Here is a 13,574-nt window from a genome sequence, read left to right as displayed (position 1 = left end):
TGTGACCCTTCCACCTGTCAGCTGTTTCACTGATCTTTGGCCATTTTATTGGAAACGTGGAAAGAGGAAGGGCAGTCGATGGCACTCAGGTTTGCTGCTTTTCCACCCTGACTGTCATGAAAGATTGAAGGGAGAGGCTGACTCCCCACCCCACCCCACCCCCCTCCCGCCAAAATGAGGATTGTTGTTATTTGCAGATTCCATTTTTTTTCTTGAGTGCTTTTTTGTTGTGGTCAGCCCATAAAATTGACCGTGTTAACCATTTGCACGTGTGTACTTCAGTAACATTAAGTGCATTCACATTAGCCATCTACAGAACTTTCTCGGCGTTCTGTATTGAAGCTCTGCATCCACTCAGTTTCATGAATCATTGTCTCTCTGTCTGTCTGATTCCTAGGCCCATGGAAATGTTGTGTAGCTCATTGTCTAGGAGAAAAGCGTGTCGTCACAAATGCAATTGCAGTTTGAAATGCTCAAATCAGAGACCGGACTCCTCTCCTACTCGTCCCATGAGTGCTTTGTTGAAAAACTGTGTAGTGACTGTGCCTTTTCTTCCATTTCTTTGTCACTGCCTAGCGAGAACAATCTCCAGGAAGATCTCTTTGACCAGATCTTGGCTGGAAAGCTGGAATTTCCAGCCCCCTACTGGGATAACATCACGGACTCAGCAAAGGTACCCGCCTGGGCCCTGTTCCTGTGGGTTAAGTTACGTTGCAGTCCTCACCCCTCATGGGGGGCTGTAGCAGCCCTCAGTATTGATTCCAGAAGCTTCCTAGACTTTTAACAGGTGATTCTGCTTTAAGTTCATCCTATATAGTCTCTGGAGTTCATGATCTAATTCTGAAAGCCAGGCCAGTTATCTTGCCAGTTTGCCCTACCATCTTCCTCTCCCATGCACCTCTGGATAATTCCTTAAATTATTCAGAAAATGTATACTGGACATCCATCAGAAAATGGAAGTGAACTTGGGAGATTGAATTTGCCTGAACTCATCAGACTGAGTTGCCAAAAGGAGAAACACTGTAGTTTTACGCTGCAGGACATTGATAATGACCACAGCTCTTGGGAGAGAGCATCTTGGCTTCCTGTGGACTCCTAAGAGTCCTTCTCTTCTTTTGCATGGCTATGGCTGTGCAAATACCCAGTAAGCACTGGGAGCGTCAGTGTTCATAGCTTTTAGGGTCAAATGTCTGGGCAGCTGTGTTAGCTCTTACTTTGAAGTGTTTGGTTGAAAACCCAGATTTCTGTATTTGTGGTAGAATTGTCTTTGTCCTCCTCTGTGGTATTTATCTGTTTGTTTATTTATTTTTAGGAGTTAATCAGTCAAATGCTGCAGGTAAATGTTGAAGCTCGGTGTACTGCGGGACAAATCCTGAGTCACCCCTGGGTGTCAGTAAGTACCCCCGTCCATGGGGAATGAGTGTTTGTATGTCTGTGGCCAGCAGCATGCTTCCTCACTGTGGGCTTTGCACACACAAAGCCTGCATCCAAGCCCTGTGGCAGATGAAGTTACGTCTTTCCTAATGAGCAAGCAGCATGGAATGCTGTCTGGGAGAAAGCAGTTGGCACCTGGGTCCCTGAGTCTTAGATCCTGCTCTGCAGGTAACCCGGTCCCTCTCCAGGCTTCAGTTTCCCACCTGCAAAGAGAAAGGATTGGCCTCCATGCTCTACAAGGAGCCTTTCACTCGCAGCTTGCGTAGTTCTGGGGTCTGAGAGTTTCCAGGATTTGCCTGGAGCTCAGCAGTTTCAGACTCTGATCTCCTGTGTCTTCCTGGTGTATGGTCCTGGGAGAGCTCTGCTGTCAATGGGGGAGCTGAGACCCAGTGCCTCCAAGGCCCAGGAAGAGTGGGCATGATGCTGATCGAGTTCTCCCTGGGCTTTGGTAGTGCCTCTGGGTTTAGGGTCAGCGTGGTTCCCAGGACACCTTATGTTTCCTTCATTCCTGGGAGGCTCCAGGAGAGTGAATTTACTTAACTTGAATTTAAGGGGTTCCCTTTGCACCGCCACAGCCCCCTGTATCCTGATATCCAAGTGTAGCCTCAGTGGATCCTACTCACTTCTCTCTTAGACTAAGGGACTTAGCTCTTAGACCGAGTAGTTGGGATGCTGCATTCTGCATGAGCACTAAAGACTACCAACCAAATGACTCTTGATTAAAATGATAGAATTTTGATGTTTCTGGGGGAGGGGGTCACACCAAAGTACAGAAGCCTAAAGAGGGACCACTTTGTGCCACTTGAGACTGGTGTTTTCTCTGGGCCTCAGAAGCAGAGTGAATGGCATGGAGTCTCTTTGGGGGCATGGGACTACCAACAAGGGGCAGAGAGAAAGTGAGCTCCCATTTGCTGGTTCACTCCCCCAAATGCCTACAGTGGCCCCCAGGTGGAGCCAAAGTCTGGAGCTGGGAAATCAATCCAGGTCTCCCACATGGGTGGCAGGAACCCAGCTACAGGAGCCATCCCCACTGCTCCCCAGGGTCTGCATTAGCAGGAAGCTGGAGTCAGGAGCTGGAGCCAGATATTGAACCCAGACACTTTAACTGGTGTTGGCTAAGCTAAATGCCACCTCCAATAATTACTGTTTTTGAAAGATCATTTCCCCCTGTTTCTGTGGCTAAGATGGGCCCATTAAGGAAGTGGTTAGGCGGTGGGCAGTGGCTGTTAAGGAAATGACAAAGATGATGATCAAAAATCATTGCATTTGCTTCTTTTCTGTAGGACGATGCCTCCCAGGAGAATAACATGCAAGCTGAGGTAACAGGTAAACTAAAACAGCACTTTAATAATGCGCTTCCCAAACAGAACAGCACCGCCCCCGGGGTCTCAGTTATCATGGTAAGTGGGTGCCAGGGGAAGCGGCAGAGTCTGGCCTGCTGCCGAGCCAGCCTTGAATGTTGAGCAGTAGATAGCCAAGAGCTTCTCTCCCATGGAAGCTGCTTCCTTCCATGTTCTCCCTTTCACTTAAACACTGGCATGGCATGTACAGGGCACTCACATGGCAAGACGCCCAGGCCTTGGCCACTGTGGGGTAGGGGTTGCGTGGGTACCAACAAGACTGGTCTCATGGGTCTTGATGCCTAGGAGCTCCCAGGCTCTGGCCCTCCCAGGTAGCTGTTTCCACTCTTGTCTTTGCTTTCTCATTTAGACAGCGTCCCAAGCCCAGGTGCTGTTTACAGTAGAGTAGCTCCCTGCCGATTCAGAGCTTCAAAAAGAGATTATGGGGCAGGCAGGCATTTGGTGTTGTGGCTAAATCCCTGTATGGGATGCCCAATTCCCATAGTCTGGATTCTGGGCTAGTTCAAGGCCAGGATCCTCTGCTTCTGATCCAGTTTCCTGCTAATGTGCACACTGGGAGGCAGCAGTGATGGCTCAAGAACTTGGGTTCCTGCCATCTACCCGTGAGATCTGGAATGAGTTCTGGGTTCCTGGCTTTGGCCTGGCTGTGAGGGGCATCTGAGGAGTGAACCAATGGATGGAAAGTCTATCTCTCTGTCTCTACCTTTCAAGTAAAAAATGAAATTAAATCAAAAATTTAAAAACAAAGATTATTGAGGCATGAAGTATTCTTTGGCACTTGGGTTAAGAGATGCCCATAGTTAAACAAATATAATTAAAGTAAAAATTACAAAAGACAGTTTGGAAGCTTTTAAAAGTGAACAATGTTTTTTAAAAAAAGTTCTCAGGATTGGTAAAATGGTATGAGAAGCCTGTAATGTTGATCACCATAGGTTTTTATACTTCATTTTTCTTTAAAAATTATTTGAAAGAGAGGTCTTCCATCTTTTGGTTTACTCCCCAGGGCTGGGCTGATGCCAGAAGCCTGGAATGCTCCAAGTCTCCCCTGGGTAGCAGGAAGCCAGATACTTGAACCATCAGTGATGCCTCCCAGGGTGCACATTAGAGGAAGCTGGAATGGAGAGGGGAGCCAGCACTGGAACCCAGGTGCTCAAACATGGGATAGCTGCTGTGCCAATCACCTGCTCCAAAAGTATTTTTTAAGACAGCTTACTTATATACTTAACACCATAAATTAAAAGGAAAAGTAACATGGAAGTAAATGAAGGAAAAAAAAAAGAGCAAAAGAAATAAACTGGGCCGAAAGGGAGGCCAGCACACCCTACCCCAGCTCGTCAAGTGGGACATGAAGACACTGTTGAGTATCCCCCACCTGCTTGTTGCCCGGGTACAGACCGGCCAGCACTGCACGTAGACAGCTCTGCCTGCTGCAGCCCACTACAGGAGTGGGGCTGTTTTTCCCTCTGCCAGAGAGGCAGCTGGGGCAGCTTCAGAGTGAGACTTTCCAAGGCAGTGGGTGTCTGCATGTCTACCATCACCCTGATTTCACCGGGTTCTGGCGGCTGTGGGGGCCCGTTCCAGGGCAGCCTCTCCCGCCTCACGACAGGCTCCTCTTTCTCCAGGAAGGGTCTGTTTCCTGGCCAGCCAGAGGGACAGCTGCTGGTCGTGGTCGTGGCATGTGTCTCTCTGGGAGCTGGGGCCAGGTGGACACAGGAGGCCACACCCCTGCACACCCCTTGTGTGCGAGGTGCTCTGGGCTGCACCCACGGCACATCCACTGTGGGCAGCTCGCAGGGGCCTTCATTCTCCTCCCAGGAGCTGCATCTATTTGACACCTCTGTATATCCTTGCAACAGCCCTGTGTCCCCTGCCAGGAAGTGTACTCTCCTGGACGCTGGGGTCCCTGTGCCAGGACGATGGGAAGGTTTTCTTGAGTTGTGGTTTTTCTGAGCGTTTTAGTGGCGTTGTGCTGAGAGTCTGAGGAAGACCGAGGGCAGCCATCGCGACTGGGCCCACAGCACACGAACATCCGCGAGTGATTCCCGTGGGAGAGGCAGCACTGATGGATGGGACAGTAGTGTGTAGCCTGTTGTGCACTAGGGCATAAGCCACTTTCCGGGAACATGTAGAAAAACAGTAAAATTTGGTGTGCTCAGCACATCATGAAAAGCTGTAAGAGAGCTGAGTTGGAATCAAACTCTAATAACCATGGCAATTAAGCCTCAGGGCTAAGGAGAGTGCACTGTAACTCTCAAGGGAATCCTTGCCTTGGGGGCCTGCATAGGAATCAGTGGCTAGAGGCCTGCAGCCAGCCTCTTGCGGCAAGTGGCCAGCGTAGTTCCTGTCCTGACTGATGAGGTGTAGACAGAACCTGTGTGGATGGTTTCCGGGTGACATGGGTCCACTGTCAGATGTCAAAACCCTGAGCTCTACGTGAGTGCTTGTGTGAGCGCACACCCCTCTGTTCTTTGTGAACATGTGTGTGCGTGTCCATGTGTTCCCAGGCTGTCATGCTGCGCATGTTGACAGGGTCCCCGCTCCCCTCGTGTTCCCTACACAGCTCTGCAGTGGTTGCCTCTGAGGAGCTGCTGGATGACCTCATTACATTGGGAACTCGTGGGAAAAATCTGTTCAACCGGCCCTGGTCAAGACCCATTCATTCCCCATGGCCAAGAACTGTCCTGTCCCCCAAATCTGGCCTGTCCCCCAAAGCGGTGGGAGGAGAAGGCCTCCTGCTCAGGGGCATCCTACTCTGGACCTGGTCCAGGGCATGGTTGTGTGGGGGAAGCTTGGGACGCTCTGTGTCTTCATCCTCATCACCATTAGCTTGTGTCTGTGTGGCCTGCCCTTGGGGACGGCTTCCAGTGTTGTACTGAAGATAACCAGGATGCCAATCCCTGATGTCCACAGTCCTTGTCAGTGGTTACGTGAGGCTGATCGGTTCCTGCAGACGCAGACGACAGTGGAAATAGCCTGAGGCCCACTCTGCTTGGCCAGGCCGTGTGTAATGGCCAATCAGCCCCTGGGTCGCTGCCCTAGGCCCCTGGACCTGGAGCCCGTGCCTGGGGGCAACGCTGAGATAAGGCTTAGGAGAGGAAGTGGTAAATGAGGGTGAACCACAGTAAAGTTGACGCTGTTGTCTGCGTTCTGTTTGACAGTTTGATTTGGCAGTGTGAGCGCCGCCTCAGCGCCCGTTCTTTGCCCTGTTGAGACATTGGCAGCCCCCGCAGCAGCAGCTGGTACTCGCCCCGCAGTGCGCTTCCTCCTGGCGCCCACTCAGCCGCCACGCATCCCTGGAACTTGCCGCTCACTCCACTGCGCTCCACACCCCCCTCCTAGGCCCAAAGCGTAGTTCCGCCAGGGCGCGGAGAAGCAGCCTGGCGTGAAGCTGAGCGCCCCGGCCGTGCTGAGGGCGGGCCTCCCGTGGCCGAGAAGGGGCTGGCGCGGGCATCCCGCAGCTGCGCGGCCGCGGAGGGAAGGGCCGAGGCACAGGCCAAAGGCGAGCCCGCCGCTCTTGGGGAACTGCGGGGCAGACGGGGCTGAGCGGGGTCTCTTCATTGGTTTGAGACAAAACTGTTTGAACGGTGTTGCTTCTGTTGAAAGTAAGTCGAGTTTCTGTCCCTGCTTCTCTCCCCCCTCTCTCGCCTCTCCCGCCGCCTGCATTGCCTCCCCTGACTAGGGCCAAGGCCATGGTATGTACTCGCTGCACCGCGCTGCTCCCTGGGCCGCACTGACGGGAGGAGAAAAGGAGAAATAACGGATGCGGGGTGGTTGGGGACGCGGAGGGAACGAGGGCCGCCGGCTCCTGTCACCGCGCCGGGGTTCGGCCGCCTCTGCCCCCGGGAGCGGGGAAGCCGGGTTTCCAACAAGGCTTTTCCGTCATCCCCGCTTCTTGGGGCAGTTGAACCAGGGCACTGCCAACTGCTCAGCCTGAATCTGGCGGGGCCCGTTTTGCAATTGGCACCCGGTGCTTTGAATGGAGCCCCATGGGCCTAACCTAGAAGGCTCTGCCTGTTCCCGCCTGCTCCAGGACTTGGCTTGTTCAAGTGCTGCCTTCCGCCAGGCTGCCTAGGTCACAGCCGGCGCTGCTTGTGGATCTGGCAGCTGACGGTGCCCGGAGCCCCAGAGAGCCCACTCTGCAAACACTCCAGTACCCAAACCGGGTCAGAGGACTGGGAAAGACCAGGTCTCCCTTCCCATTTTAGGGTCAAAGCAAGGTGATTTCCCCACACTTAAAAAAAGGGTTTATTTGAAAGGCAGAGTGTGCGCACACAGACACATACACACACACACACACACACAGAGAGAGAGAGAGAGAGAGAGAGAGAGAGAGAGAAACAGAACTTCTATCCACTGGTTCAATCCCCAGATATCCACAACAGCCAGGACTGGGCCAGGTCGAAGCCAGGAGCTCCATCCAGGCCCCCCACGTGGGTGGCAGGGGCCCAAGCACTTGATCCATCATCAGCTGCTTTCCCAGATGCATTAGCAGGGAGCTGGATCAGACGTGGAGCAGCCAGGACTCAATCCCAGGCGCTCCCTCTTGGGACGTGGTCACTGCAAGCCACAGCTGTGCCACAACGCCGGCCCCTCGCCCACATTTTTGTGGCTGTTTCTGTGCTCCTGGAAGAGTGAAACAGATGACGTGTGTGGGTGCCAAGATAAAATCTCCCCACAAAGAGGAGAGCAAGGAGGAGATGAGGGAGGGCCTGGAAGGCTGCTCTGTCACCTTCAGGGCCTTCTGTAAGTTCCACAGCCCCTTGGGTGGCAAGGCCCGAGGGGACTGCTTATTCATATAACATAAGCATTCCTTTTCAGTGTTGGGGAGAACTTTGTTTAGAAAACTATACCCTGCGGGCTGGTGTGGCGGCCAGTGGGTTAAGACACAGTTCGCGATGCCAGCGTCGCGTATGGGAGCACCAGTTTGAGCCCCACCTGCTCCGCTTCCAATCCAGCTCCCTGCTAATACCCCCTGGGAAAGCAGCAGAGAATGGCCGAGTACTCGGACCTGGGCCACCCATGCTGGAGAGCTGGATAAAGTTCTGGGCTCCTGGTTTTGGCCTGGCCCGGATGTGGCTGTTGTGGGTATTTGGGGGGTGAATCGGCAGATGGAAGATTCTGTCTCTCTCTCTCTCCCTCTGTCTTTTCCTTTTCTCTCTGCATAAATAAAGAAATCTTAAGAAGTCCATGGGAGACTGGGCACCCTCCTCGCACCTGCTGATGGTGACTTACAATTGGCTAGCGCTGAAGGTCTGGCTGGGAGCAGAAGCACTCAATCCGGTGCGGCTCACGCTGGAGGAGGCAGTGGGCACCGGCGCCAGCAGCTAGGCGGTGGCAGGGGCAGGGGCACAGGGCCCTGGAAACCGTTGCTTTTCCTGTAGGACCGTGTTATTTCTCCTCTTCTGTTTCTGAGTCCCGTGCATGCTCTGTCGTGCTCTCTGCTCGTGGTGGCTGGGACCTGAGCGTGGGCCGGGGTAACCGGGTCCTCTCTCGGTCTCTCCCCAGAACACGGCTCTAGATAAGGAGGGGCAGATTTTCGGCAGCAAGCACTTCTGTGAAGACGGCAGCAGACCCGGGACGGAGCAGGCCTCTCCGATCCCCGCCCAGGCCGAGGAGCCCTCTGTGTCCGGAGTGGAGGCCCCGGCCCCTGCCCCTGCCCCTGCCCCTTCGCAGCCCCCCGCGCCCTCTTCTCCCCCTGCTGCTGCGGGCGGCGAGCGGGCAGGGACCTGGCGCCGCCACCGAGACTGAGCCTCGGCCCTCACCGCGGGAGCCGTGCGCTCCCTCCCGGCAGCCGCTTTGCGGGTTTGCGGCCCGGTCCGCAGCGCGGGGGCTGGGGCCGCCTCTGGAGCCAGCGCGGGCGGCTTGGCCTCGTCTCCCTCTCTACCCGGACGTCTCCTGAGCCCTGCCACGTTCGGTGACAGACACCCGGAGGGACTCGTTGTCAGTCACCGATGGACATTTTGCAGCCTCACCAGGAGACCGAGCCGCTTTGCTCCCGCGCTAGACGCGTTTTTACGGAACACTCGGGAAGAGCCCGGACCTCTCCTTTACCACGGAGAACTCAGCGTGCGCCCCGCTCCGCCACAAGGGCCTTGGACCTGCCTGCGTTCATTCGTCCCCTGAGAGGTGACGCGGGGCTTGGCTTGCCGGTCGGAGAAATGGGCGCGTACGAGGACAGGCTGGTCCCGAGGCCCGACCCTGGAGAAGAGCTCCCAGCGCCCACTACTGCGCCGCACTGGGTATTTATTTGTACACAGACACGGGACAAGGCCGCCTCTTCCCCAGACGCCATGTGTTGCCCCCGCCCCCCCCCTCCCCACACGCGTGTTAGGAACCGCTGATGGAGCCGCCCTTGGGGCCGTGAGGAGAGGCTCGGCGGGCCGGGCGCGGCTTCCCCTCCAGTGACCCCCGCCTCCCTCCCGCGGCCGCGGGGGCTGCTGTCCACCGCTTTTCACCTGGGGCAGGGGCCGCAGGAAGCCCCCCCCCCCCCAGGCACGGTGAGGGCCGCCCCCAAGGTGCTGCGCCCATGGCCTCTGTCACTAACCCCGTGGAAGGCTGCTGGCAGTTTTTCCTTGTTCCCGCCACCCTGCTCTTTTTAATAATTACGTGTACATAATCCCTGTATTTGTTTTTCCTGCTCACCCTTTAAACCCGGGGGCCCCCGCGTTCATTCTCTTTGTTAGATTTTTGCCTTCTCTGAGTGTACCCGACCTGCAATAAACTCCTCCCTCTTGAGAAAAAAAGCAGTCAAGGATGGTCAGCGTTTCTGTGCGGTGCGTCTGCAAAGGACGCAGGGCCCAGGCCCTGGCAGGTGCCCGCGTCTGGGCTACCGTGGGGACAGAGAGGGCTCGAGAAGAACCCACGAACGTGCCTTGGTTTCAGTGCGGTTCCAGGTACAGAAAGAGCTCCGGGTGCATGTACGGATTCCCGGGAGGCACCTGTGGGATCTCTGGACGGCAGCAGGAAGCCCAGGCCAGTAGGCAGTGAGGAGGCCGCAGCTCCTGCCTTGCGTGTCTGTGTGTCTCCCTGGGGTGGTGGGGCTCCTGTCTGCTTCCCTCACTGCCCGCCTGCGGCTCAGGCTGCCTGGTGCCAGCTCTGGCCCCCACTTTCCCAGGCCTAAAACCAGCCACTGTGCTCCCAGACCTCTTCATTCACCTGGCTGAAGGCCAGGCCAGCCCTGGCGACGCCTGGCCTGGAGCAGGTGGGCTCCGTGGGCCCGACGCTGTGGCGGGGACTCCGCTGGTGTCTCCTCACTGGTGGCAGAGCGAGCCTCTACACTGCTTTCAGTGCGAGTATTTCTGGTGGGGGAGGGAAGAGCTAATGGGAAGAGAACAGTGGAACGCGGGCTTTGGCTCTGATTAGAACCTAAAACCTGACTCCCTCTCTCGGACTGTGACATTTGCTGAAGACTCAGTAAGTGGTGAGGGCCATGGCAGTCTCTGGTGGGGACAGGGGGACCCCTTCTTGTCATGCTCCCACCCGCTGTGGGAATTTGATGAAGACGGGAGGTAGCAGGAACCAGCTGTGGCAGCAGTGCCAAGCTGTCTTTCTAATTTTGTAGGCCAGATCTTCCATCTGCTCCTTGACTCCACAAACGCCTGCAGTGGCTGCGGCTGGGCCAGGCTGAAGCTGGGCTGGAGCTCAGGTGCCCGGCGTGGGTGGCAGTCAGGAGCTAGGCTTGGGTATCAAACCCAGGTACTCGAACATGGCGGGGGGGGGGGGGGGAGGAAGCAGGTGTCTTACCCGGCAAGTTAGCCACTAGGCCAGGTGCCCACCTTCCCAGAGAAATACACGGTGTCAAAGGAACAATCGGAGAAGTTGTACATCCCAGGTCCCGGAATTAGCAGACAATGGAGGCCCAGGGCACTTCCAGGTTTTCCTTCCTACTTTTGGAGGTACTGTGTATCCCAGGCTGGAGGGGAGGGGCCATCTAAATAGCAAGCCTCAACGGAAGTTTGACATCTAGGAGCAAAGCTGTTTGTTTACCCATTTGCTTAGCCCTCATGTATTAAGCTCTAATTCTGTTCCCTGGATCAGATTAATTACCGGTGCTTAATTGCTGCGTTCCTTGCATCCTAGACAGAGACTGGCGCATGCCTGTTTTACAGTCCCTGGTTTGGGCTGGGGATTGATGTCCAAGGAAATGGGCTTTGGAGGAGAGGTGGAAAAAGGGCAGTGGTGACCTGTGGAGCTGAGTCTCATTCTCTCAGTCTTCATCTCTCTCCACAAAGGCTGTTGCACCTGAAATATACTGGAAACATGGATTAAAGGCTTCTGGCAAAGCTTCCCCAGGTAGCTCTGTGGTCAAAGTGGTGAAGTTGGGGGACCGTGAGTGCGGCTGTGTCCTTGTGGGAAGAGTGCTGATGAACGTGGCCTTGGGCCAAGAGCTCCTGAGCCACACGCTGTGCCTTAGAGATGCAGACAAGCTGGCTAAGTTAAAATTTTCTAGACCACACTAAAGAAATGTAAAAGGAACAGGTGACGTTCATTTTTTATAGTATATCCTATTTAACCTAATACAGACCGTGTGTCCATTACCTAAAATGCTTGGGACAGGAAGTATTCCAGGTTTTGGTTGTTTCCCGATTCTGGAATATTTGCATATACATAATATGTCTTGAGGATGAGACCCAAGTCTTAAAATTCACTCATGTTTCATACGTACCTTATACCGCATGGCCTAAGGTAATTTTATAGCCCATTTTTAGTCCACTTGCATTTTGACTGTTGCCTGTATGTGAGGTCAAATGTGGAAATTTCCCCTTGTGGAATCATGGCAGTGCTCAAAGTTTTGGATTTTGGTGCATTGTGGATTCCAGGTTTTTGGACTGGGAAAGTTCAACATGGCTAAATACATCCCAAGCGTTATTTCAGCGCGCAGTCAACGTGAAAAACCACTAGGACACCTTACCGTTTCCTTCCATCCTGCGACTTGGGGACGCAGCGTGGATCTGCCCTCCTGGCACGCCGGCCCTGGGTCCGGGAACGGTGCCAGGGTCCGAGATCACTCAGACCTGCCGGAGCTGCTGCCTTACCAGTGGGGCCCTAAAGATGAGGCCACAGTGCAGTCTGTCTTTGGTTTGTGTTGCTACATTCAATGTGAATGTTTAAAAAATGCTTGTTTTGAATGGCTTGGACTCGCTTAAAATGACTTCAGCAGGTGGGAATGCTGATGCATTCACACTTGGGGTGTGAAGTCAGTGCTTGGACATGCGGATTCTGCGGGTAACTAACCGAGGCCTTGATGGATAACCCTGCTTCATGTCAGAGATCTGGGAGCGGAGCACTTCAGTGCTCACCGAGTCATTAGAAGCCAGGGTTGCACAGAGCCCTCACAGGTGCGGAGTTCTGTCCGAGGCCTTGGTGCATATGGTGCAGATGGCAGTGACCTCCAAAGAGGACACTCAGGACAGAGGCGAGGGAATCGGACTCCCTGGCAAGGGTCACCACAGACTGGTAGGAAAAGCTACCAAACCTTCCAAAGTCCATGCAGAGAGGGATTAAGAGATTTTACTTCGGTGCAAAAATCGTGAAACCCAGGCATATGCAAGGTCTTCAAAAAATTCACTGAAAATTTTCTTTGCACCAAAATAAGCCTTTTAATTCCATTTTCCCATGAAGTCTCCCTGCAGAAAGAACTGTTTCGTGGAAGGGGGTGCGACTTCCCTTGAAGCCTCAGGGCAGTGGGCAGGAAGCACACATGGGCGATGTGCAGGGCCAGAGTGATATTCCAGTGGCAGAGCGGTCCAGGGGCAGAACCACTGCCTTCTTAGAAACTCCCGGATGTCGGGTAAGAACAGTCACAAAGCTCACGGTCCACGGGGCACTTCCTCCTGTGTCATTGGAGCCCCGTGGCCCTGAGGGTCTCGGGATGGGGCCTCATCCGCGCTTGTTGGAGCTGAGACTTGATGCCTGTGGCTTCTAGGGCAGGGGACGCTGTCACGGGGCTGTCCTTGTGCTGCGCTGTAACAAGGTGGAGGTGGGGTGGGGAGATTTTCTAGGACAAAGTGGCAGAAAGCCAAGGAGGCTGAGCATTAAGGGGCAAGTTCATGGCCGTTCAGACTTGCCATTCAGCAGCAGGGCAGCTGCTACGTGCGACGTCGGTGGTCTTGACCAGGAGGCGTTAAGGGGCTTAGCTGTATACAAGCCAAAGCCCTAGACCGGGAGACAGCTGGGAGGAGGTCTCGCCGGCACAGAAAGGCCGAGAGGGAGAAAAGGGTAGGTTTGGAGCGGAGCTGCTCATTCACAAGGTATTGCCCCTTCCCATACACCTGCGCCACATGTAGGTGTCACGCCTGGAGTGTCCCAAGTCGGGTCTGGGGACATCCTTCAAATGCCCCGAGACTAAAGCCACAGAGGCTGGCTCCTTGCTGCCGGGTATGGGGGTGGGTAGGACACAGCCTGCCCAACCCGTGCCGTCTCACTTTGGGGAAGAGAGAGCGCTTGCCTGAAGCCACGCCCCCTGCCCTGTCCAAGTTAGCCAAGCACACTGCATCTTAGTGTGATGGTCAGGCTCGTGGGAGCCAGGCAGGAGTGCTGGGCGGCGTCTGTGGCCAGAGCGATCTGATCACACGGTTGTCACAGACTCACGCTTCCCAGTATGTCTATGGGAGGAATCCCAAAGCCGTTCCTTCCACTCCTCGGAGAGCAAACACAGGAGGACTTCTGTCTTCTCTCGTTGTTCATTTGCTGTTTGCCAGTGCCTTCTTGCTTACAAGGAGCAAGTTTTGAAAACTTCCCAGCCTGTTGTGTCCCTGCCATGGTAACCTGTGACGCCTA

General features: G+C 54.7%; 1 protein-coding gene across 5 annotated transcripts in view; it reads left to right on the top strand.

Moving 5' to 3' along the window:
- Positions 1 to 9,538, top strand: part of DCLK2 (doublecortin like kinase 2) — a 182,504-nt gene extending 172,966 nt beyond the window's left edge. For 2 of the 5 annotated variants that reach the window (XM_008267349.5, XM_002716906.6), the window contains 4 exons: positions 577 to 673; positions 1,313 to 1,393; positions 2,718 to 2,834; positions 8,301 to 9,538. In XM_008267349.5, coding sequence (XP_008265571.2) covers positions 577 to 673; positions 1,313 to 1,393; positions 2,718 to 2,834; positions 8,301 to 8,543 — 538 coding nt within the window. In that variant the 3' untranslated portion in view covers positions 8,544 to 9,538. Of the gene's footprint in view, positions 1 to 576; positions 674 to 1,312; positions 1,394 to 2,717; positions 2,835 to 5,953; positions 6,035 to 8,300 lie in introns of those variants that run through there. The other 3 variants (XR_518609.5, XM_008267353.5, XM_089302378.1) reach the window with 3 other exon arrangements.
- Positions 9,539 to 13,574: the final 4,036 nt, after the last annotated feature.

The sequence above is a fragment of the Oryctolagus cuniculus genome, chromosome 8, assembly GCF_051225735.1.
Source record: "Oryctolagus cuniculus isolate XC-2025 breed Fujian yellow rabbit chromosome 8, ASM5122573v1, whole genome shotgun sequence".
NCBI classification, from domain to species: domain Eukaryota; kingdom Metazoa; phylum Chordata; class Mammalia; order Lagomorpha; family Leporidae; genus Oryctolagus; species Oryctolagus cuniculus.
This window is presented reverse-complemented; position numbering and strand designations above follow the sequence as displayed.